Raw genomic sequence first — 25,276 nt, 5'->3', positions numbered from 1 at the left:
TAAATATATTACAAGCAGGGATCTTCCAGGCTTTCCTTCTGCCTGCCTCCACAGGGATGACTCCCAGCCTACAGTGTCCTAGCACAGGAGAGCAGAAGTCCAAACAGGAATCTCACAGCCCTTACAGTTAGGAAGCATTCAGCTACAATAAAAGAGAAGCACTGCACTTCAAACACTTTGATCATTTAATTGTTAACTTTGGTAAGAAGTCAAACAATAATCCAGACCAAAAGAAACAGTACATATCCATGATTTACATTCCCATATGAAAAGTTACTCAGGAAATAAGTGAGAACTATGGTTGGGTGAAGCATGTAGTGGGAACTACAGGCAATATCTTCTTAAGTAAAAGGTATGAGAGTGATCTGATGGTCCCAGGGAAACCTACAGGTGTGCAATCCATGTGGAACTCAGGTGTTTGTTGGTTTGCTTTTTGTTTAGGGTTCAAAATAGAAACTAGGACTTGAGCACATTTAGTCCTTTGGTATGTGAGGTATCTAACTTACATGAACAGGTCCGTTTTTTGTACTTCTCCACTGCAGAAATACGCTTAGTGCAGAACAGTGATTTAGATTTTCCTCATTTTTTTTGCCAGTTGTGTAATTTTGAGCATGAAAATATTGTTACAGAATAATAGTTAAAACCCTCTCCTGTCCGCTGGCTGGTTTCACAATTTATTTGGGTGTGATTTTACAGGACCAGTTGGCGACAGAAGGATCTCAGCAAGTCGGAGTCAACCCCGATGCTTCAGAAATTCTGCAAGTCAAGAGAAGGCAAATGCAGCTCTATCAGAAGTAAACAGAAACATGACATAACACAAATAGATTTTCATCTTGTCCTGCAAATCCTGTAGCTTTTCCAGTTTTCTGGGAAGCACAATAGATGGCATTTAAGAATTTTTGTTTTAAAAAGCAACCAAAACATTGCAATTTATAACTGATAATTTTAATTTTGTGTGGACACTTTGTGATTTACCACTGAATGTATTACAGATTCTGCTATTTATTTAAAGCTGTAAATGAAATTAGTACTAGATGACTGGCAGGCTCAGCTTTGTACCACGAATGGTAGAATATGAAAGAATTTGTAATTAATAAATCAGGTGACTCTTATTCCATGTTTTTAATTTTTGGAGTTCCTGGATTATTGGCACCATTGACCTAAGAGAATACAAAAGTATGATTCAGTGGTTTAAGAGATGAACGAGTCAAAGGCCAGTGGGAGCAAAATTATAACTGATGAGCCAAAGACAGGTTTTCTAGCAGATGTCAGGCCGTCTGCTCTAGACTATCAGAATGTATTCAGAACACAATTAGTTCTTCAGCCTTTTTTAAAACCTTCCAAAGTAAAAAATCAGGATTACTCTTTGCAGTAGGGGTAGCTATTGACAGATTAGGTAGCTGCTTAGAGAAGGTTGTAAATCCTGGAATTCAACTGAGAGTGACATTGCTAGTTTAAGGAATTGACTCTTCACAAACAAGTCTATTCTTTATATCCTGATTTGATACCAATTCCTTGTTTTTCAAATTTCTGTGCAGAATCACTGGGCAAAAATTACACAATTTGACATGTACATCTTATGAGAAGCCCCAGATTATGCAATGGCTTTAGACACAGATTTTTTAATGGCATTTAATACTAACTAGGTCTCACTGGTATTGTTAAGCACGTACAAACCACTGTAGATCTGGAGTAAGCAAGTAATTATCCTCTAATCAGGAATAAAGTGAATAATTCTAATAGTGTTTTAATAATTCTTAAAGTGTTTTTTTGTTTTTCAATCTGGAATGCACAGCCAATGGAATTTGTAGCTATTTACCCACAGAAGTGGTTTTAAAAAATAATTGTCCTGCCTGATCCTCTCTCCTCAAGAAATTCCAATGGCTGCAATCTTGCAAACTCAGCCACATGGTGATTCTTGAGTATGTGAAAAATGGTACTGGCTGTAAGAGCACACACCAATAACTTTGAGGTATCAGGGTGCAATGAGTGCAGAAAAAACACACCTTTGACAGGAGCATGAGGGGAAGAGGCAATGTCTGGCAGCACCTGAGCTTGGCAAAGGTTCATGACTTGAAAAGCAGGTCTAGAAACATTGATATCAGTGCCTTTGATTTTTTTGGGGAAGAAATGGAGTAGCTTTACTTTCTGATCTGTTTAGCTACAAAATGTGGGCTTATTTCAAAGCCCACAACAGAAAAACTATCACTGACATTCTAACTAACATTCTAAAGGCTATTTTCAAGATGGTGATGAAGCATGCCCCATGTAGGCCGTGAGAAAATATCAGTAATATTTTTCATCAAAGAGGAGGCATTTGGAGAATTGCTGAAAATAGTAAATCTCTCAATCTTACCGTTTGTCATTCCAAATCTCTCTCCTAATAATGTGATCTCAATGAAGACTGAATTACAGCTGTAATCCAACTGGCGAATTTTGTCACCTGGGTATAAACTCCTGGCTTGTTTTTTAACCCACACCCATCACCCCAGCTCACAAGGCCGTATACGTAGTAGGAACCGTTTTCTACACAAGTCAGTGGGCCTCCAGAGTCTCCCTGATGAAGGAAAGAACACATGTTCAAAGCATGAAGCAAAATATTAACCAAAATCAGAATGGTTCTCTCTCATCACAAGACTTTGAAGCTGCAATGGTGGTTTTTTCCTATGGCATCTACCATCAGATGCTGCTTAGCCCCTGAGTAGGCTTGCAGTTCTGTGACCAGGTCAAATGATATCAGACATTTTGGATGTATGTTTTCATTTTTTTCCAGTCTGTGACATCTATCTGACAAGGTCACATGAAATTTCCCAGGCGTGAAAGTAGCAGGAACTCAGAGTCTGAACTCAGAAAGATAGAGATGTGATCCCTGGCACAAACGAAAACTTAAGATGTCTCACACTCCTCAAAATAGCCTTATTCTGAGTTGGTTGGTCTCATTTTTTTGTTTTATTTCTGATTTCTATTGCAAAATACACTCTACAGTGGTAATTTGCACCTTAGGAAGTGTTGTTCAATCTCTTCCCTACCTTTCAATGGTATAAGTACGAACCTGTTTCACATTTGTGGTAGCTGGAATGAAAAGAAACATCAATACTGACTCCCTGCGAGTCTTAGCTCTGATAGTGAAAATCGGATTAGAATTGACACTCAAGGTAGAGGCCATTAAAAAGCTGAGGTAAAAAAAGAGCAAGTTTTCAGGTTATTTTGACAAACTGCCTCAGAAGCCAAGCTTTCCAGGCTGGTCTCTTGATTCCATAGATCTGCCTGTAGGTGACAGTGGCAATATTAGCTCTAAGGATGTACAACTCAAAGTGTACTGCAGAAAGGCTGTTGAAATACACTGATGTGAGAACAGATACATATGCAGCATGCTGCCAGAGCTCTGCACAGCCTGACTCTTTACACAAAAAATTAGTGTTCAAATACAAAAAAAGCAACAGACCTGACAAGAATCGATTCCAGGTTTCCGAAGCCTTCCTGCACAAAGCATGCTATCATCCAGTCTGTTATCATGTAGTTTGGGTTCATTGCATTTCCTCTGCGAAATCAGCTTGACATTGGCATCTAACAGCTGATGGGATTGTTCATCTATGGGATGTGCACCAAAAAAGTGGAGTCACCTTCCTCCATTCCTGTTACATGTTGTCTTTTATTCAAAACATGATCTTGCTTGCTGTATAAATGGGATGGGGGAAGAGCAGGGGGGATGCATGTGCTAGCCTGGGAAGAAAATAACTATCTGGCTGAAATGGTAAGTTTCCAGTGAGTTGGAGACTGAAGTTTCACTCAGGACACTGAGTTGTTTCCTGAATAAAAGTGGAGTCAGGTATTTAGAATTTGGTTCCAATCAGCTCTCTCCGTGTAATCCTGCTTTTCCAAGGTGCAGCTCCCAGAGGTCCCCATGGGACTTTGAGCTGCTCAGCACTTCTCAGGCTGGTACTATTAGATGCTTTCACATGCAAGCTAATGAAACAGATGAAAACTGAAAGTCATACAATATTTAAGGGCAATGATTAATTACAGCAAATCTAAAGACATAACTTGACATCTAAAGGCAATAGCCAGAGTTTCAAAGTACTACATCTGTAGATAATTAAAGGTGGTTTATAAGTTTGGTTCTGCTTGAGTTGCAGGAAATATTCCATTTCTTCAGTGATTTCCTGAAATGCTAATAATGGCTCTGCTCAAAGAAGGAGACATCTAGGTTGAACACGTACAGGGTACTTGATATTCTTTGTTGGGGAAAAAAACCCCATAAAATCCCTTTTACCCTTTTTAAGGGAGACTTATTTGGAACTTTAAAAAATGTCCATTAGATTCTGTTGGTGCATTCTGATCAAATGAGCAGACTCCTCTCTTGTGGACTTCAAAGGGAGTTAAATCAGAAGGGAGAATTCCATCCTGTGTATCATATCAGGCTGTATCAGCCACAAAGCACTAGGACACCTACTGCAGCCTCAGTGACACGTTTTCCTTCTGCTGCTTTACAGCAACACATCAATCAGAACATAAGAAAATGCATTTTTCAGAAAATTGCCATTATCATTTTTTAAGCATAATAATTTCTCCCCTTAGGATTTACCATGGGCAAGAAAGGTTTTTGGATAGAGCTGGTTGAACTTGAAAAGCTTGGGATTTTTTTTATTTTTCAGTACATCTGAAGGTCCAGATGCTGCTTCTGAAAAGCTTTATCTGACCCAATGGGCTGGAAAACCATGTGAAAATTCCTGTCTTTCTTGGAGCTGTCTTGAAACACACAAGATATACAATAGCCTCTCTTGATACTTCCTTGCTTCTGCTGCTGGCTTCAGATGAAACCATGACATAGAGAGTCAGATGGCAGGCAAAAGAATGCATCAGGCATTTTATCAGAACTCTGAAAGGTTTGGTTGATTAAGCAGTTGGAGATTTCTGGCTAAAGAGTAATTTGCAAGGCATGCTTTAGCTGATCTTACTTTTGAATTCCATGTCTTGGTTTCACTAGTGCCTAAGTCCTCATTTGGGTCTGGCAACTGTTACTGAAAGTACCAGCCCACCTGGCCACTGAAGTACCCACCAAAATCCAGTTAGCCCACAAGTACCTGTCTCTGTCTCGCCCCATCCAGAAATGAAGCAGGAGGCCCCAACAGGAAGGAAGAAGTCAGGGACACATGCTGTTTTCACATACTTTGTTTCCACTGCACAGGAACCGTCAACAGGCTGCAGTTTAAGTAGTGCTGGAGAGGAGATAAACAATAACAAAAAGTATTTGGAGCTAATTTTGATCCCTAACCATTGTTACCAGTGTGTGATACAACCCCATGCAAAGCTGTATAAACCCAACATTCCATTTGCCCCCCTGTGCTGGACCTGTTCCCATTGTTTGTCTCCTCCTGTGCAGTGACTTCTGCCTGCCCATCACAAGTTACATCCCAAAGATTCAAATGGGTCCAGATCACAATTTGGCCTGATTATTTCCAGAGCATAGTCTCAATGAGAATTTTACATTGACTTTAGTCAATTGGGAGAGAGGCAAAGGTTGGAGGTGAGCCACGTGAGTATCAAATAAAGGATTTACCAATATCATTGTACAGGACACCACCCTTCTCTCTGTATTCTCCATGTAAAATTATTTGCACTGCATCAAATACTTGCTCATGATTCTCTTTCGTCTTGAGGTTTTGCTTTCCAAGGGCTACTTGGATCTTTGTTTCTGGGTTTCTGGAAAAAAAAAAGTCATTTATATACAGACATTTTCTATCGGTGGCAGTGAAAACCTGCACTTTTAGTATGAAGAAGTCAAGATATTCCTTCCTGTTGTAAAGCCCATCCAGAAGATTTCCTAAAATCATTATAGGAACGCTTAGATAGGAAAGCAGTGGTGGAAAATACATGTGCTCTTAAATTGTTGCAATCATGATATAAAGTGATTTAAAGCTGCATGTATGTGATTTTCTCTGCATTTTAGGGCAGAGTAACAGTGTGCACATGATCTGTTCCTGTGGCAGTGATGACGAGTGGCAGCTCATGTAGCCATGGGAGTACAGTTGCTTGCCGTTGTCTGAGCATATTTAAAATCATCTGTGTTGGAATGATTTCCAGTGTGTAATTTACCTGTTTCCTAGGGTGGTGGCTTCCAACTAATTCAATACAGATGTTGGAGGAAGTGTAATATTCTATGCTAGTTGACACAGAAAAAAATTAAAGCTAAGTGCATATTTTGACTGTTTCAAAGAACTTAATTCTGATGTAATACGTGATGTTGCTTATGGCATCCCAATATCCCCTGAGTTTTTCATCGTTCTTCTTTTGTACTTCACAAAATCTTGTTACTTTCCTCCTTTTTCCCTCTACAGAACTTCTTTAGCTCATTTTATTTGAGTGGGGCCTAAGTTTTTTATTCCAGCAAGCACCATTTTCAAGTATATAAACATTTTTATGTATGTGTCCATTTTCTTTTTACATATGTTTTCCTTTCAGTTTGACTCCCAGCAATCATTTTGATTGCAGATAATTTGGATACCAAACTGCCTTTACTAACCATCCTGATTTTTATACATTTATCTACCCTAATCATAAGACTTGCACCTACTCAAGGCAGTGTGCAGCAGTAAGAACCCAGCATGATTTAATTAGCACTCCACCACAGAAATGTTCATTCCCATCTGGAGTCTGTCTCTGCAGAGATGCCATCCAGGGATGTTGTCCAGGTGTAGCCTTGGATCCACCATAGATCCTCTTGCGTGTTCTACGAACTTCTGGTTGTCCACAGGTTTGGAATATTTCAGGGGGGTCTGTTGGGGGTTCTGTTGGGGTCTCTTCAGCTGCATTGGAAGACAGCAGATGTATAATGCAGAGATATCATCAGACTGGAAGAGTTAAGCAACCTGCTGCTCTAGACCACCTGCTGCCAAATCACTCTCTTCTAATTCTTTACCTGAGCAGGGTGAAACATTGCAGTATTCCCAATCTACTTTCTTATTTTTTCTGATGTAGCACCAAGGTTTTTCATCCTCATCAGGATTCCTGAGGGGAACAGTTGAGAGAATCAGTCATTGGGAATGGGGACATCTCCATGAAACCAGTGAAGGAGCTGAGGATTCTTAAGTAGCAGCCTCATGCTCCCATATGGGAGATGAACTTCCAGAGATAATACTTCATAAGATTTGACAAAGAAGAGGCCTGAGCGAGCCATACAATACTGCCTTATTACTATTCCCATACCTATCTTAGCCACAAGAGAAATGTGGGACTGATTCAAAAATAGAGGGCAGCTTCTGGAAGCCTCACATCAGCATGGTTAGAGAAGGCATCTCTAATATTCTGATGTTTTATGGGCAGGCGGTATCTAGAAAGATGTGAGATCTTAACACCACCAGTTTCTCAAATTTGTGAGCAGTTTGTCCTCAGGGATCTCTTTTATACAGACCTCTACAAATGCTTCTTCAAAATATTACCTGCAGAAGTTGTGTTCACCAATGCCGTATGAGTCAGCATCCTCCATAAAAGCATTAAAAGGGTGGTCCAAGAGATGGTGGGAATTCCAGTGCAGGCAGGTCCTGCCATTTTCTGCTTGGTTCACTGTTCCTCTGTATGTAGAGGAGTCCTCTTCATAACAATCATCAGGTCCTGTAGAAAGACAATGCTCATATAAAAATGATTTTGGTGTTGCTCCTTGCTCAAAGTGGTTCCTCTTCCTTCCGTTCTTTGTCCTACATTCATTTTATGGAGGATCAGAAGAACCTGCTGGGCCAAGTAATTATGTTCCTTATTGTACACAGGCCAGAAATTAGAATAATGTCCCAACATATGTCCACCTTCTAGCTTGATTGACTTCAAAGGCCACTCCCCTCAGCCTGGGGAGTCACAGGCAACTGAACAGGCATCTTCACTACATCAGATTTTGAGTGTTTAAGGAAAACTCGACACTTCTTCCCTTTGTGACATGTGACCTCTGGGAAATGTGTGCTCACTCACTATATACACCAGTGGGACCTTGCCAAAGCACACTTAGAAAACACCCTGATGGCAACTGTTTCAAGCCCCTTTGCCAGCACTGGCTGCAGAAGTCAGCCTCTTCCTCTGACCCTCTCTCCAAAGGGGCTGGTGCCCCAGTGTAGTCAGGCTCTTGGAGCAGTGACAGGAAGTCACCACAGGATGCTACAGAAGTAGCATCAGTTAGTGTGGCTGCAGGCGGAAGCCAGCCCCTGGCTGTCTGGAGGTTCACCCCTACCTCTGTCCTGGGACTGTGACGTACCGATCTCGCAGAATCTCCCTCTGAAAGGTTCAGGGCACTTGCAGGTGAATTTTGACCTGTATCTGTTCCGTCTGCAGATACCTCCATTTTTGCAAGGGTTTGGACTGCACTGTTTGGATGCTGTCAATGTGGAAAACACAGAACCGTCTTGTCAATGTGCTGAACACTATACAGCCACTCGCATGCCCAGTGGAAACTGGAGAGAGCTCCCCCTCAGACTGTTGGCTTTGAGTTCTCACAAAATCTTGAGAAATGCGTATCTCTGGGGGTTTTACCAGTGACTGAACCACCACCCCTCAAATCAAGCATAATTCATCACTGGCCGGGGCCGTGGATGGGAGCTGCAGCATGACTAGGGCAGGATCACCCTCTGCAGTGGGTGATTTCCCACTGCAGACCAGCCATGGTGCTGTCCCCCCCACAATTTGTGCTCACCATATTGGCAGGAGGGTCTCTTGTAGGGAGGCTTGCAGCTGCACTTAAAATAAGGTGGAGTTAATATAATCAGGCAGTCACCATGGTTGCAGTTCTTCTCCAGACACATGTCCTCCACTGTGGAAAACAGGGACACAAAGCACATCATCAGCATTTGTGTGTGCACAAGAGCTGCTCTCTTGCAGGGATCAGGGGAAGATGGCTTCTCTTGACTTCAAGGAAGCTTTCATTTGGCAGGTGTGGACTTGGGATCTCACTTCTCATTCACAGTATCTGTGGCAAAAAATCTGTGGTACCAGTGAACAGCTCCCCACTGCGCCCCTTGCAGAGCATAGAGGAGCACTCCCTGCACTCCTGAGGTCTATTTTACTCGATGCTATTTAGACAGGCTTTGGCCTGGATGAGATCCTAAGAACTATGGACATGACTGCTGTGGGCTGTCAGAACACTCAGCTCAGCAACCTGTGGTTTTATAAGTTGCAAAAATAAGGAGTGTAAATTAGCAAGAGAGCAATTACCTTTTTCACATGTAGTCCCACCGTATGGCTCAGGGCAGTGACAGCTGAAGTCTCTTCCTTTGGCTTCACATGTACCACCATTCTTGCAGGGGTTGGAGAAGCATGCATCTGCAGAGGTAAGGATGGAGATCTTTCAGCCTCTCAACCTTCATCACCTGCTTTTTCTTCTTGCATTTTGTGGCTGCAGGAGTCAGCAGGCACAGCACCCTGTGTAACAATTGCTGTGCTTATGCATCAGCTCAGCAGCCACAGGAGTGGTTCGAGTTGCTGCAGTTCTTTCCAAGCTGCAGTGGCTCATGGCTTTGGGTCTGGGGCTGCGCTACTCCCTTTGCCCTGTCTATTACAGAGCTGTAATGGGGCAAGTCCCTTCCTTTGATTGGAGGTAGATTTGCCTCTGTGGCATTGCTTCTGGCTGTCTGCCTTCATGCACTTAGTCTGGGGCGATGTGGATTTGGCATTGTCCTGTTTGGAACATAACATTAAATCTCCCTTGGAACAGCCATCCATTAGACTACTACCATACCCCTGGGTGGCTGTTGCCTCAAGGGAGCTGGCACCTGATGAAAGTCACTTGTGTGCTGCTCTTTACACTGCGCTCAACATCTCCACTGCAGACCAGGCTGCCAGGAGCAATTGGTATTGGAGACAGACAAAAGTCAGCTCTGCTTGTTTTGTACCAGGGAATAACTTGGGGAATGTTACAGGCAACTTCCTTGCCTCTCTTTTTGAGTCCCCTGAGCAATCTCAAGGATCCATTCCTGTTTTCCTGAAGTTCAGCAAAACAAAAAAAGAAAAGGAAATAAAACCCCTGCAACTGATAAAAGAAGAAGAAGAAGAAAAAAAGAAACCTGCTCTACATTTGATTCCTAGCATAAATACAGAACATATATTCCATGAAAACAGCAATTACATCTTTCAGTGTCTATAGACAAATAAGCCTATGCTTTTTTGTAGTAGCAATCAGAAATGTTCTGCATGATCAGAATCCATCCTGTGAAACCTGGAGATAAAACACAGGATCCTTACAAGAGAAATACAAAGAAGAACACTGCAAACGATCCTCCTAACTCATCCCTTTGATGCAGGCATTTCGAGAGCAGGCTGGCAGCCAGGCCTGCCATGCTCACGCTTCAAGCACAGGGTTGGGATTTTACCCCTTCCTTCCCTGCCCACCCCTGAGAGGTACCTTTCATGTCAAAGCTGTCACCTAAAGATGTCTCAAACCAGCTAATTTCTTCCCAGGGCTCCTGCTGGAGGTTGGTGTCCTGATCTGGTTCTGTGTAGTCGTAGTAGTTCTCGTAGTCATCAGCCTCATCTGCAGGGAGGGGTGAGAAGAGAGTGAAAGAACAGAGGAATTAAAACTGGAACAAGAAAACTTATGAAAGAAGTTAATCCCTGAGATGGACAGTCCTTTTTCCTTTCGCTCATTTGGGATGTCAGTGGGTTTAGAGACCATCTTGAGGACCAAAGGTGTTGTTCAGCTCCTCCTTGGCATAGGCAGAGCTCACCTAGTGCCCAGCATGGCCACCCTGAGCACAGCTGGCCCCAGCGCTGCCCTCGAGGATGCTCCTGAAGGGCACTGGGGCTCTGGCTGCCCAGCCATCTCCTGTGGTAACAGTCAGGATGCCCCAGAGGGGATGCAGGCCAGGGCTATCCAGGCAAATCCCCGTGTGGCACCACAGCCGGGGCAGACGCTGAGGCAGGTACCAGCACAGTGACAAAAAGAGATTCAGTTTCCTATGAGAAGAAGAGGTTTTCTTTGTCCAACTGCTTTGCTGACCATCACCACTGCTGTTGCAGAATGAGGCAGGGCCCTCCCCAGCTCAGGGGCCCTGCTGTGTGTGGGAGCACAGAGTCCCATCTCGAGGGCAATCAGGGGACAGAGGGCCTGACGCACCTGCAGGTCTGCGTGACTTCTCACCCACAAAGAGCCTTCGAGGAGTGAGAGCCCGGCACTGCAGACACGTGCTGAGGAGCCCAGCCCTGCCTCTGCCAGCCCGTGGCCTACAGGAGCCAGTGTCCTCACGGGGCCCGCGGCGACCCGCGGCTTCGCCAGCCACACTGGGGGGGTTGTTTGATTAAAGTGGGCTGGCGGCTCCTTGCACAGGTACAGCTCTTGCCAGTGGAAGCCACTGCAGTGTTTCAAAGACAAGCTATGGTAATGAGCAAAGCTAAGCTACGTACAGAGACATTTTAAAAAGCTCTCCCCTAGGGCTGGACCGATGGCCCCATGGATAATGCTCTGCCTTGAACTGATTATCGACTGCATTATCTTAGTTTTCTCTCCTCATTCATTCGCTTGCAGCCTTTATCTTTATTCTTTCTTTGCTTCTGAAAAAAAGAAAGAAATTCCACGTTTGTACAATGGGTGTTTTATATTTCATATTAAAATAGAACCGTCTTTTTTCTTCTTTTTTTTTTTCCTACATGCCAACTCTCATTTCTCACAAAAAAAAAAAATAGAGGAAAGTTTCACCTCATTTATTGCTATGTCAAGTCAAGACTCCTTTTCCTCAGCTCATTATTTCCACAGGAGCCGAATCTCGACTATGTGCAAGTGTTGCAGAAGTGTATGCCTTGCTGGGGAACAGAAGGATCTTGCTGAAAGATAAGGACATTGTCTACACTGTACAAAATTAAATTTAATGTGATGTAGTTAAGGTAGAAAAACAAAAAGGAAGTTTTGCCTGAAATGCAGCCTCCAAGTTCACTTTGTTGGAGAGGAGATTTTGCAAATGACTTGAGGTTGAAGGAACTGTCTGAAGTAGTCTGATTTTGTATCCCCTGTTTATTTTCAGAATCTTAGAGGGGCACGTTGGCTTTTATTCTGCAGATGCTTTCTGAAGGATGGGGTATCCCTTTTTATGGAAAAAATATACCTGCTAAAAGTTATGAAGGATGAATAGGGGACTGACGGCTGCAAAGGCAGACTGCAAACATGCCAGCGTGCTTTACAGAGGCTGGTGAGGACTCTGCTGAATCAACAGAGGAAAAATAAGTGCCCCGAATGAGCACAAATAGCTAAGCTGTTGTAGAATCATCTACCCTGGTTTTTAAACCAACTGCTTAGTGTGAGTTGTTAAGAAATGAAGCTACTGTCACTTGATTTTTGTTTGGCATGATTTCTCAGCCACAGATTAATCATTTATTAATAACACCTATGTAATTACTTGATATGTTATGAACTATTTCTAAGTGCATCTCTTCTGTAAACAAGTTGGCCGAGATGTAATTCATGTTTTGCAGGACGTGCTTCTGGCAGCTCTGAGTGGCTGGGGAGCACCACGTGCACTGATGGGGCAATTTTGGGACAGGCTGTTGCACACCTGAAGCCAGTTTGGCACCCAGCAGCCCTCAAAGAGAGCAAGTAGCCAGGGCTGACGTAAAGCAGGCAACACTGACCAACCCCCTTAAAGGCTGGCAATTACCATTTCAAGAAATTTAATGGCCAAAGCATGGAGTTAAGGGCGCATATGGAAAGGGCTCAGAAAACATCAGCAAGCCCTTTTGGGTACCCAGGCCCCCATGTGGATATGGGAGTCAGGAAGCTGAGGTTACTGTCCAGGAGACCAGGCAAGGTGATGTAAGAGTGCAGCAGATCTGAGAAATGAGTAGTGTCCCTGCTTTCCCCATTGCCATCCCTCTTTGTAAAACTGAGAAACAGACATAGCTCCTACAGGTCACATGGGTGATGTTTCCCATCTCCCAGCTAGTCCATGTCATCTCCAGCTGCATGAAACAGTGGAAAACAAAGACCAGAAAACCCTGGCTGGGGCATATGATACCAAAATAAAAGGTGTCTTCTTATTTATCACTGCTTTGACACTAAATAACAGTTTGCCTTCCACATCTCTTATTTAAGAAGTGCTCCCATTCCAATTTTTTAAATTATTCATAACAAGCCATAGGTGTAGTAAAGCAAAAACAACACTTTTTTAAATCTGAGCACATAATTAAAGCACAAAATCTGATACACTGGTTGATTTAAACATATTACTAAATCAGAGTGTTCGTTCTTTGTAAGTGCTGGAAAACCTTAACATGCTTAAAAAAAGCAGTGATCTGACATTTGTCACTGAAATGTGACTATTACATGAAATTAAATTAGACATCCTGCATGCAAATTTTCAAAGAATAACTTTCCTCTGTGTAGTACAAAAAATCCCCCCATAATTGATAGACAGAGATTGACTTTTAAAGCTTCAAATCAGCTTTGAGGTCTGGGTGATCTTTTAAACTGCACAAGCTTTCATCTGCAGTTTTTCACATTGCCAAGAGCTGTCAATCAAGCAATGGATTTCTGATCAATATCCCCTTGTTCATTAGCTTACACGGGCTCTCTGTTACAGAGAGAACAGATATCCCAATGCCGACAGTCACACTGTTTTCAAAACCTTCCCTGGATCAAGTGATGACTAATGTTCCAAGTGGGAAAGTGATGCATTAGGATGCCATCGGGTGACCTGAATTGCGAGGTAACTTTGTTGGACTGCAGTTGTCAAGATGAGTGATGTGCAGAGTTAAAGCCTATTGCCAACACACATCAAGAGCGCCAGAAAGTACCCAGCATTTATTCAAGCTCTCTGAACCTCTGGAGACTGACTGAAATCTGGCCTAATTTAAGCAGGATGAGTTTTCCTACCACCCCCCTAAATACTTTTTGTCCCCAGCTCTGAGATTATTGTAGTGTTATTTTTATGAGGCTGAAATCCTGACTGTATTTTAAATAATGAGATATTCCCCATTTACTTCTGCAGAGATGAGACCTCACAGTATTTCCTCCCTTCCAAGCGGGCTGTGGCTGGGAGTATCTGCAGCTTCAGAAAGAAGGGAGACTGGCTAACAACAAAGCCAGAAAGCCTTTCAAATAGTTTTGTGGCTGTTACTTAAAAGCAGTTTTGCAGCATTTTTTCCCTCAGAGGGATGGATGTGGGGCGAAGGGGGACCGTGATGGTGAAGGAGTGGAGACTTGCAGGGGGATGGGGAGTAGGAGAGTAGAAGGACAGACGGAAGGACCATACACCACAAGGCACGGAATGAATTAAAAAATTGTGAAAGGGATACTCTACCATCAAAAGGCAGATCAACCGGTTTGCACAAGGCTGTGTAAACAGGTGTGCAAACCCTGAATCAAGTGCATGGCTGTGGCCAAATATTTGCAGAACCCGAATACTGAGCTCAGACACAAAAATTATTTGGAAATTTGTTTTCTACACACATGTTGTTGGAACAGCAACATTGATTTGGCTGGTGCTGTATGAGTGCCAAGATTTCTGGTTTGACCTGAAAGCTGAAATTCCACTGAAATGAACAGAAATGCAGATGAATAATGAGTGCATACTAAAACCCACCCTATTTTTTTGCAGGAAAATGAGCAAAATTATTGTATTATTTCATTAGCTATGCATTAGAAACTCAAATCTAGGAGCCATTGAAATCAAGAAAAGAAAGAACAGGGCTTACCTGCAAAAATACTAAATTATTCAATAAAACCATAATCTTCTACTTGGACCATGTAGGCTGTGAAAGGATATACAAATCCTCACACATCCTACACATCCTCACACAATATTCATCACAGCTTTTCCCTTATCAACATCTTAATGCGATGCAGCCTTTAATGATTTTTTACTTGCATGGGCTTGTTTTTGAACCTTCTTGCGCTTGGGGCAAAACCTTGCAGAAATAAGTTCCACAGTTAGTTGCATGCTGCAAGGGAAAGTCAGCTTTCATTTATTTGACCTCCAGTTTTCATCCCCTTCTAGGCTCTTTGCTTATCCTTCTGTGAGGTTTGCAGCCCAGGACCATGACCTCTCCTCCAGACCATGGCCCACTGCATCACCCATAGGTCCCCAAAGCACATGAAGGCAGAGAGTGACAGAAAAGTCCTGGCTTGGGACGGAACTGAGAGTTCCAGGTGTGGTCCAGGAGAACCCTGTGATCAGCTGCACATTGGTACTGCTGCTGTACTTCTGGTTTGGCTCCAGTGTGCCAGACACACTCCTGGCTGGGATACGATGATGTACAGCCCCTGTGGAGGTCTGAAAGCACTCACCATATTATTTGTCCGAAGTCAAACAGACTTTTTACTTGATGATAGACCTTCTTTTAAGCAAGGCTCTGCATGAAGTTAATATAATTCAGCACTGGGGACTAGTGAAGGGTCTTGATGAACCAGGTTGCCAGACTTTCAGTTTTGTGGCAGGCAGAAGCTAAGATGAAGAAAGTGAAACCACTTACCTTCCATCATGTTGGCCCAGAAGGAAAAATGGGAAGCCTGCATGAGATAATAAAGGTCAGAGAGTCAGTTTCTGAAAAAACAAAAGCCAGCGCAGGGCTTTGCTTACAGTACAAAGATTCTGTTTGCCCCTAGTGCCAGACATCCAGATAAGGCTGTTACCCACTTTGGAGCTAACTGGCCTAGATTTCAAGAGCTCTTTGAAAAGAGTAACAAAAAGTCAACAGTCTGTGGAAGAGGTCTGCCTTTTCCAAGCATACAGCCTAAGCTGCTGGGCTGGTCTGATTTGGAGCAAACCTGACCTGAACGAGTTAAATTGTCTCTTTGCTTATGAGGTGATGGCACATTGGCTACTTGTCAAGCTTCTCTGAGATGCTGACAGAGGCCACACTCCAGCTGGCTACCAAAGCCGGAGGCTGGGAGTTGCCCGGGCACGGCAGAGTGTATGTTGGGCAGTGCAGCATGGCCCAGGTCCTTACCTCCAGTGCACCCAGTGGGATCTGGACCCCTGAGCTGGAAGGCTGTCAACAATGTCTGGATACAGGAGAATATTTCCGGCACTTTCTGTGAGGAAATGCCGTGTGTCCCACCTGCAATGTGGGGCTCCAACCTTTCCTGTTTGGCTTATGATCAAGGGCCAAAAAAAAAAAGGGAACAGAAGAAGATGGAAAACAGTTCTCAGCCTTTGAAGAGTGTGAGTGAGGTTTGTCTGAAAGGAAAGGCACTGACTCTACACCAGGACACATCCCCAGCGTGACAATTTCCGTTTGCTTTCCCTCTTGCTCTAAATCCCAGCTGCAGACAGGATTACCTGCCTTCAGTGAGGATACACATGATAAGGGTGGGTGTAAAGGAGATTTGAAGCAGCTGTTCTTCATCCCTCACATGATTTTAGGGAATAAAATGTATTTCCAAACAATTTAACATACATGGTAAGGACAGCACACATACACACACAATTATTATGTGCATCTATGTATGCATTGCTACAGATACAATTAACTGTAAATATATGCCCTGTTTAGTCACACATTGTTTATAGAAGAAAGACATTCTCAGATAACACTGGTTGCGACTAAGAACAAGTGAATCAGAAGCAATGAATAAGAAACAGGACAAAATAAAAAAGCTCAGGATTCACGTTTGTGAATATTATCTGGAATATATAAATGAGTTTTTGCTTCAGGCACGTTTGCGTCCCTCTTGTGTTTGAGCCAGGGAGAACAGACACTCCAGCTCTCCCCTTCCCCACTGACATTAATGAGAGCAATATCCCCTGAACCACTCAGCAGAGCTCCTTCCCAGGTGCATTTGAGTGAGCCACACACACAGAGAACTAAATCCTTTGCAGCTGGAAGGACACACATCCTCACACAATTGCCCCTCCAGAATCAGTGTGGAGATGATGGTAAATGAGAAGGCTGTAAAAGCCCTGTCCTTGGTGTATATGTTTCCTGAGTGCAGGTACAGCTTTCTTCAGATCCTTTGCCAGACCCCAATGGAGACTGTATAAAGCAAAGGTCTAATTGCTCCATTTACAATTAGTGGTAGCGTTCATCCATAAACACAGACCAAAACAAACCCTGCAAGTGTACTTCTTTCTTTTGGAGGAACAGATGAAACAAAGAACAAGGAAGCAGCATTGGGAGCAGTATGATGCAAGAAACATTTCATGTCCCTCTCCAGCTCTCTGTGCTGCCCTGTTGTGCTCTTTGCCTTGTGGGGTGGAAAGGGTTTGGGTCGGAAATGTTTGTCTTAGTGAGTTTGCCCCTGCACTTGGGGCAGCCCTTGGCACCTCAGGGAATGCTGGAGGGCTTCAGCCCAGGCTGAGCGAGGTGCACCAAGCTGTTCTGTGCCTCAGTTTCCCCAGCTGTAGGGTGGAGAGGACATTCTCACAATGTTCACACCCCACGAAAATAGGAAAGATGAGAGACGTAACATTGCACTACGCTACATTCTTTTCCAGCTTATCCACCTGTCCCTCTGTCCAAGCACAGGCAGAACTGACCACAAAAGGGCAGGTACCCTAAACTCCCTCTGGCAATGAACTGGTGCCCTCGACAGTGCAGGTTTACACTATCATCCTTCAGAGCCGGCACAGGCTTGGTGGCTGGTGACTGAGTCCCAGATTTTGATTGCTGCTTTTGGATGAAAGCCTCTGTCTGCTGCCACAGTATAAATGTTACTGGGAACAAAAGCTTCTGGAGCACCCAGCACGGAGAGTCCAGGAGTTAAACACAGTCTTTACTGTAAGGCTCCTGTATCTCATTTTGTACTGAGGCTTTCCCTCCCTGTGAGCCTGTCACAAGCTGCAGCAGCAGAGCTACAGGAGACAAAACCTCTGGCAGAGCTGACTTCTCAGCATGGAGAGTTTTCTCCTCCCTCCTGAGGTCCACTGGACCACTCACCAGACCACACTGGTTTTGAAGCATTTTCTCCCCTGCTAGCCAGCACAGGGCCAAATTTTACCATCTGGATTCATGGTGTGAAGCTTGCCATGGTGGTGTGCAGCAGAGGAGGAGGAAGAGCTCACTCCTTCCCTCCTGTCTGCTGGAGCTCTCCCCTTCCTCCACTCCAGGAGAGGATGTGGGATGCAGGATGTGGGATGCAGGATGTTGGATATGGGATGCAGGATGTTGGATATGGGATGCAGAAGGAGGCTGTCAGGAGGGGTGCACAGGGTGGGGGTCCGGGAGGCGGCTGCAGGAGGGAGTGCAGGCAGGGGCAGTGAAGGCAGGGCCTCCTGCCTGCGGTGCCGTATTGCTCGTGGCCAGCAGAGGAGGATCTTGTCCTTCCGACGAGGTGCAACACTGAGCCCAACGAGGAGCAGGATTCGAACAAAAGGAACGGGGGCGGGGGGAGAAGAAATTAGACTATGGGGCTGGTTTCACCAAACAATCTCCTTGCTGCAGCTCCACACCGATACTTTGTGTGCTCTGTCAAGAGGGAATAAAATCGCTGGATTCTGTTCATAGCCGATCTGCAGTGATGAGGGACAAAGCTGGAAGAATTTGCAGAAAGCAATTTTAAATTTTATTACTTTAGGCTCATAAAAAAGGAACCCTAAAAAAAAAAAAAAAAAAGCTAGGAGGGACATTTTATACGGGTACCAGTGCACTGCTGGCTATGGAGCCAACTACATTTATAGGGCTCCTAGAAAAAAATTGTGAAATTCAAAATATCCTAATTTTACCTGACCTTTGTTGTCTTTTGTCACTGTAATGATTAGCACTTCACTAAAACTTTAGCTTCATTCCTCCAAAGAACCTTCAAAATTTTGCTGAATAGATTGTGTACTAATATTAAACATTGCAGATACATGATACACTCAATTTTTCCATTTCAACTCCTTAAGAAAGAGAGACTAATGAAATGTAATAGATTTCAAACAGAAATGACAGAACCATGAACTTTCCTCATCTCAGGATGGAATCCTGCGGCTCTTTCTCAGACAAAAATGTCCAGTTAATCTCTAGCAATTCTTTCTGCATAAACCCAGGAAGATTTGACCCCAAATCCAAGGGAAATTATTTACAGCTGCCAAGGGCATTCTGCAATTGAACTGTTTATTGTGTCTTGGGTACATTGCTACCCCTTATTACAACAAAAAATGAATCACTAAAACACAAAAGCAGGTGGAGAAAGAGAGCAAAAAGGTGACAGCCCAGGGTTATGCTGTGAATTCACATGAGTGCAAAACAGACTTCCAGAGAAAACATTGTAATTACTCAAGCTTGCATGACAGAGTAGCAAGAGAGATGAAAACTAGCTCTGTACATACACACACACTGCAACAAAGCACTACAGGAATTCCAGTATTAAACTGCACTGCTAGGAATTGGCTTAGTCACTTAATTGCATTAAGTCCTGCAAATTCTCCTGCAACTTGTCACAAAGTGGCCTCCACAGCAGAAAAACAAAGATTACGCTTTCATTTGTTCATCTGTGCAGTCACAGCTTTGCAGCCAAGAAGGTGGGATGGGGTTGAACTGGAGAATGAAGATGGATATTTGATCAACTTCCATCCACAAGTGACACGAGCCATGAAGGAGCCATGAGGGCAGACACAGCTACTGCCTTCTCGTAGTGAACCCCTTGATCCTGCTGACAGCTCTCAGTAGGAACCTTTGTCTGGGCTGCTTGCCAAAGGAGGAGGGAATTGACAGTTCTGATGCTCTTACAATCGGCCAGATTTTTGCCTGCAACCATCTTGGGTCGTGACAGTCTTTGAACTTCAAGGGAAAGTGGCTTTTCCAGCAATGACATTGTATTTCTCAGCCAAGGCCATGGTTGCAGTATAATGAAAGCAGGGCATATTATCATCTGTAGCACACATGCAACACATGTTGTGATTTTAGCCTGGGAAACCATTCTCTGAAAGGATTCCACCAAAACCTCTGAGTTCTTCACTTCTCTACTAACAAGACATCTCCTGCCTCCACACTGAACTGCAATTTGAGCATCAGAGTAAATGTTGTGGTCCTGGTCGACCAGTCCCAGAGAACCCAGAGAAGTTCACATTTAAAATCATTATTTTGCCGATTATTTCTTAGTGAACCTTTCCCATGGTAGCACCTGATACAAAACCTAAAGGGATCCAGGGAAAAAGCAAGATCCTTCAGATGTGCTGCTGAAATCGGCTTGGTTCTCTGCTCAGGAGTTACCTGCTCCTGTTTTCCAAGAAATCAAAATTTCCAAATTAATCTCTGCACTGTAAGATGCAGCCTGGTAGCAGCTGGGTGTTTTTAAAGCTGCTCACTGGTGGATGAGGTGTGCTTGTGCTCCCAGGTGGAAAATAGGGTCAGCCTTGAATGCCACAGCAAGGGGAAGCTACAAAATGTGTTTCAGGGGGCTGCAGGAGCCAGCTAGTCACACTACCACAAGTGCCTGTGCTATGAAACACTCCTACAGCCAGTGCTGGGAATGCAGGTTATACTGCTAGACTTAAAGCTTATGCAAAGTCATTAAGTCCCTTTAGTTACACAGGATATCAACCTGCACGCTGCAGGGCATAAGCTGATTGCCTTCAGGGGTCAGCAAGCAATGCTTCCCTCTCTGAGACCACGGTGCAAAATTAGCTGGGGGCACTCCCAGGGCTTTGTTGCTTTCGTGCTGCATCAGGCAAATTTAGGCGAGCATTGCAGAAGGGTATTACACCTGATGGACCACAAATCCAGGCGGGCTTGGCAGCATTCACTTCTCTCTGCAGTGATTGGTTTGCAACACAGTGGAGCGTGAAACCCTTGTGTGCATGATGAAGCCCTGGAGTGAGGGCGAGGGGAGCAGAAGTGGGAGTTTGCTACAGGAATGGATCTGTTGGGCATTAGAAAAAGATGTCAGACAGAGTTGACTTTAGAACATCCTAAAATGTTGGTCTCCAAGCACCTGAGGCAAGGAAAGACACGTACTGCTGCCAACAGCATCCTACTTGCTGTGTGCCAAGAGGGAGATAGGCCCTTATGATAAGGGGCGGCTCATTTTTGCAATTGTTTGATCTTAATGTGATACTTTTATCCTTCCCTTTCCACTACTAAGTGCACTTGATTATTGGATTGGGCAAGGCTAGTGATTTTGAAATACTTTCCACCACAACTAAGAGGATATCAATTTTTTGAAGTGCTGAAATATTCAGTGAAGAGCCACCTCTTCTAGTCTGACCCTTGCAAATCTTCCTCCCTGCTGCCAGGGAAGTTGAGTTTGCAGGCAAATTTGATACAAGGAAAAGGACTGATCTGAACACCTGTAGATTTAAAAATAACTTTTTTTCCCTGCGAACATGTGCTGAATCACTTTAGAGCACTGTTAATTGGGAGCTGCAGCCTGGTGTACAGGCAGGGGCAGCACTGGAGTGTTGTGGGATCCAACTTTGTATTGTCCTGTTCCAGAATTCTCTAGCCCAACTCAAGCATACCATTTAAATCTGAGTGTATTCCAGGAAGTTTGCTTCAGAACAAGTCTGGGTAAGTGAGGATACACAGCTCGGTTGCAGCAGAGTTCTTTGGCTTTCTCTTCGGCTAATTAAGGAATACTTAACAATAAAATGTCTTGATGGCAGGCACATTGCTACTACAATATCTTGCTGAGCAGAAGTGAAATGAAAAGCAGGGGGAAAAAACCCCGAACCCGAGAACTCCTGCCATGTCTGAAGACAGTCTTTGGTGCAGTTGCACCATACATGCTAAAGTAAAGGATCAAATTCTGACCTCACCATGCAGCTTTTTGCTTTTTATGGAAATAGTTTGGATTCATGCAGATGGCATCAGTTTCTCTTCAGGTAGTATGAAAGAACTGAATGAAAATTTTTGCCTTAGGGTTCTGCTCCAAACCTGCCAGATCCATGAATGTCCAAGTATTTTCTTGTTCCATTGTGACTGACTGAGCACGAACTACTGCTTAAACCCATTTTTGACTTCTGCTATATTTCACCAATAATGTTTGTTAATCAACTTATTACTTATAAAAACTTCTAAAACCAGATTCAAATAAAAATGATGAAGATAGTTCTAGAAAAGGTTGAAAATAGGAATTTAAGGGTGTTTTCTGTGGTTTCAGCAAAGTGCATCATCTATTATTTTTTCATTCAAACTATTTTAGTGCAACTTTTTCTTCAGGACAAATCATTAAGACAAAAATATCCTCTCATAACTTGTTTGTCATGCAATGGTCACATCATGGCAACTCATTCCCCTCTTTTTTTTTTCTAGGATCCATGCCAAGTGCTAAGCCAGAAAACCTTGTTATAGTAATTATGAAGAAAAAGCATGTTTTATTAAAAACTAGCCTGCTGAATATTCTGTCGTGCTGCTTTTCAATGACAGCAGAATTGCTTTTGCATTTTAGCAATGTTAATGAATTTTCAGGGGCGGGGAGACATATAGTCTACATTTTCCATTGCAATTTTTAAAGCAACATCAGATTAGGACTGCCAAAGGTATTGAATCAATCTAACACTTAGGACTAGTTAGAAAAAAATCTGGGCAAGACTTCATGTTGTCTAAGACTGGTCCCACATCTTCCTCACTGAGCATGAATTAACACTGCCAAATTCGTTAGGAGCTTATTTGTATGAGGTGGCGTTCCCACAAAGTCTGTAAAACTGGCATTGAAGTATCCTAGAGCTGATCCCCTCAGTAAGAGGCTACATGTACTACTGGAACAAGTGTGACATTGGTCCTGGTGATACGCTAATTAATCATTACTCCATTGAGTTGTAAAAATCACTGATCTCAAATTCCAGACTTCTTAAAAATATCTATGCCCCATTAAACCCCCTCACTATATATTTTTCCCGAAGAATTAAATTTAAACACATCAACATCTGAATTTTTGAAACGCATTTCAGTAAATATGAACCTGCACACATAGGAAATGTCACTAAGAAAGCAGATGTTTTAAAGAACCTCAGATTCCTTCACGAGAAAATCTACTTGATTGCTTGGAAGAACAAAAGAATTTTTTTTTAAACTGACTTTTAACTTTCTTTTGATTACAAGTCATTCTTCCAATCTTCTTTAAAGAGGAGATGAATAGATGTAGGAAAGTATATCAAGCTCTACCATGGCAGAGCTCTGGTCACCCCTAGCTGTGTTGAATATTTTGCCATTAACCTTCTTCCCATGTTAGCAACAACGATAATTAAGTCATTCAAAACGTGGCTGGGGGAATTTTATCTTTTACAGAAGAGTTTGCAAAAGTCCCAAGGCAGTGCCTACCTGTTTAATCCAGTATTTAGTCCCTTCAGAATGAAGACTGGAAATAAGGAAGAAACTATTTACGGTGAGGGTGGTGAGTCACTGGCACAGGTTGCCCAGGGAGATGGTGGACGCCCCATCCATAGAAACATTCAAGGCCAGATTGGATGGAGCTCTGAGCAACTTGGTCTAGTGGAAGATGTCCCTGCCCATGGCAAGGGGGTTGGGACATGATGATCTTTAAGGTGCCTTCCAACCCAAAACATTCTATGATTTTAAGATGAGCTGCCCATGCTGCAACCTGGTGTTCTGGGACATTTCTTAGTGCCCAGGGCTAGAAGAGGGACTATGCTCCCCACCACAGACCACTGGGAGTGAGGCGACCACTGAGTGTACCCAGAAGAGCCATTCCTTGACACTGTAGATGTCTGCTCCAAAAAAACCATTGGGCTTCTCTCTTATGCTGCATTAACTTGGTCACCTCAGTGGCCTGAAATGCAGATACAGCAGAGCTGGCACATGGAAAGAAAAGGAGGATAAAAACATACTCACGCACAAACATGTGGTCCCTAGGAGAATAACCAGTGGAAGAACTTGAAGGATCAAAGCACTGCTAACCATTCTCATCTTTTTCTTGAAATTAGCTTTTTCTTGAAATTAGCTTTTTCTTCTTGCCTATGTTTTTTCAGACAAGCCACAATCTTTCGAGGCCAAGCTAATTCAGTGCAAATAATTAACCACGCTTCAAATATTGTTTAATGTTCAACAGATTGCCCTGATCAAATAAATGCATCCTATCCAGATAATCACTGCATTGACCACTGGCAAATGTTCCAAATCAGTAAGTATCAAAGTATAAATTAACAATAAAAACAAGCATTGACCTTGTATTAGAAATATCTTTTGACTATTATTATCAATTGGAAAAAAAGTATGAAGCATACTTACCTCTCTCCCACCTGAAAATTACTGAGATCTAGTTACATAACATATGATTTTTAAAAATATCAAAGTGTGGGTTTTTTATTATTTTCTAAATTTCAGACATGAAACAGAGTTCATGTTCTCAAGCTTTTGTCCACTAATGTGAGAATCGGGATTCATTTTTTTTTTAACAGAATTTTAAATTCTTGAAAACCTCTATTCTCCTGAGGCTGAAGCATTTGTAACAACAGTAGCAACGCAGGAAATCAGAGTATTACTGCAAGATAAACAACCCTCTATTGCGGAAATGCTGACAAACTCTTGCTGATCAGAAATTGTTTGTACTACATGTTACAGAAACAAATGAAGTGACCATTCTTTCTCCAAGACAGTTTAGAACCTGAAAAGGAAGGACGTGATAGAAATAGTGTCCATATGCTGAAATATGAGGAAGAAAACAGTGAAATCCCAAGGGCTTCATAATTTCCCATCCTGAATGTGAATTTTGTGGTGAAAGAGACAGTTGTGAGCACTTGATTACAGTGACAGGTGCTGAAATTTGGATGCCAGAGAACCTTGTTTCTGCTGATTCCTTACTGTGGAGCATGAACAATCCTAAAGGAGATTTCATACACCAGAAAATACACAAAGAATTTCAGTATCCTGACTATGCCACATGTGCATACCTTAAGCAGGTGCCTATTAGCAATATATAGATGTTTGAGACTTAGTATGTTGGTGGCCAGCCACAAATACAAGTTTATGAAATTCCAGATTCTTTAACTAGTTAGAAAGACAGCAAGATAAAAGGAGTTAGATAACACGCGACTTTATGTAATGTGTCCTTGAGTAAGCTGATTTGCACTGAATTTTAATAGAGCCCTGATTCATCAAATCTCAAACAGAATTAAGGTATGGACTGGATCCTAATAACATCATGCTTTATATCCATGAAAGATAAATTAAAGGATGCAAAACTGCTATTGACAAACATTGATTATATGTACTTTGATGGACTTTGAAGTTGTGCCAGATGCGTCTTGTCAGCCTCCAAAGTTTTCTTTTAAATCTCATTGCATAAGGCTTTTACTTTTTAATTATTTTTTCCCTCAGCCTCTTTGATCAAGAAAAAAATGTAGATCATATTTGTGTGATGCTATTTCCTATGCATTTTACTTAGATATGCCCTTGTGCACAGCTCATGATATGTAAGAAATGTTACATGGCACCT

The 25,276-nt window shown here is 42.9% G+C and overlaps 2 protein-coding genes across 6 annotated transcripts in view; one reads left to right on the top strand and one right to left on the bottom strand.

The window, feature by feature from the left end:
* Positions 1-1,112, top strand: part of LOC121660203 (nebulin related anchoring protein) — a 47,852-nt gene extending 46,740 nt beyond the window's left edge. For both annotated transcript variants that reach the window (XM_042019340.1, XM_042019339.1), the window contains one exon: positions 697-1,112. In XM_042019340.1, the coding sequence (XP_041875274.1) occupies positions 697-798 (102 nt within the window). In that variant the 3' untranslated portion in view covers positions 799-1,112. The remainder of the gene's footprint in view (positions 1-696) is intronic.
* Positions 168-23,837, bottom strand: HABP2 (hyaluronan binding protein 2). Of its 4 annotated transcripts, none has more exons than XM_042019343.1 (15): positions 23,674-23,837; positions 15,433-15,469; positions 11,377-11,523; positions 10,379-10,507; positions 9,193-9,300; positions 8,675-8,791; positions 8,240-8,359; positions 7,440-7,611; positions 6,920-7,008; positions 6,575-6,806; positions 5,561-5,703; positions 5,085-5,219; positions 3,446-3,591; positions 2,357-2,557; positions 168-756 (listed from the first exon to the last, which is right to left on the bottom strand). In XM_042019343.1, exons 3-14 carry the CDS (start codon positions 11,459-11,461, stop codon positions 2,381-2,383), a joined length of 1,653 nt encoding a protein of 550 aa, XP_041875277.1. In that variant the 5' UTR covers positions 11,462-11,523; positions 15,433-15,469; positions 23,674-23,837; the 3' UTR covers positions 168-756; positions 2,357-2,380. The 4 variants fall into 4 exon arrangements, with proteins under 4 accessions (XP_041875277.1, XP_041875278.1, XP_041875276.1 ...); XM_042019344.1 differs by lacking the exon at positions 11,377-11,523 and adding an exon at positions 15,910-18,431 and having other exon boundaries at positions 23,674-23,836; XM_042019342.1 differs by lacking the exon at positions 11,377-11,523 and having other exon boundaries at positions 168-785.
* Between the last annotated feature and the right edge of the window lie 1,439 nt (positions 23,838-25,276).

Source organism: Corvus kubaryi, unplaced genomic scaffold, assembly GCF_017639235.1.
Source record: "Corvus kubaryi isolate FWS band 111438036 unplaced genomic scaffold, C.kubaryi_AGA036_p1.0 138, whole genome shotgun sequence".
In the NCBI taxonomy this organism is placed as follows: Eukaryota; Metazoa; Chordata; class Aves; order Passeriformes; family Corvidae; genus Corvus; species Corvus kubaryi.
This window is presented reverse-complemented; position numbering and strand designations above follow the sequence as displayed.

What these genes read in the sequence shown, in the direction of transcription:
- HABP2 (XM_042019342.1), bottom strand. Translation starts at nt 23,748, where the DNA reads ATGAGAATGGTTAGCAGTGCTTTGATCCTTCAAGTTCTTCCACTGGTT. An exon ending in ACTGCTGCACACTGCCTTGA is followed by an intron (nt 5,704 to 6,574) that starts GTAGGTGCAAGT and finishes TTTTTTTTCCAG; the next exon opens with AAACCCAGAAACAAAGATCC. An exon ending in ATGGGGCGAGACAGAGACAG is followed by an intron (nt 3,592 to 5,084) that starts GTACTTGTGGGC and finishes CACATCCCATAG; the next exon opens with ATGAACAATCCCATCAGCTG.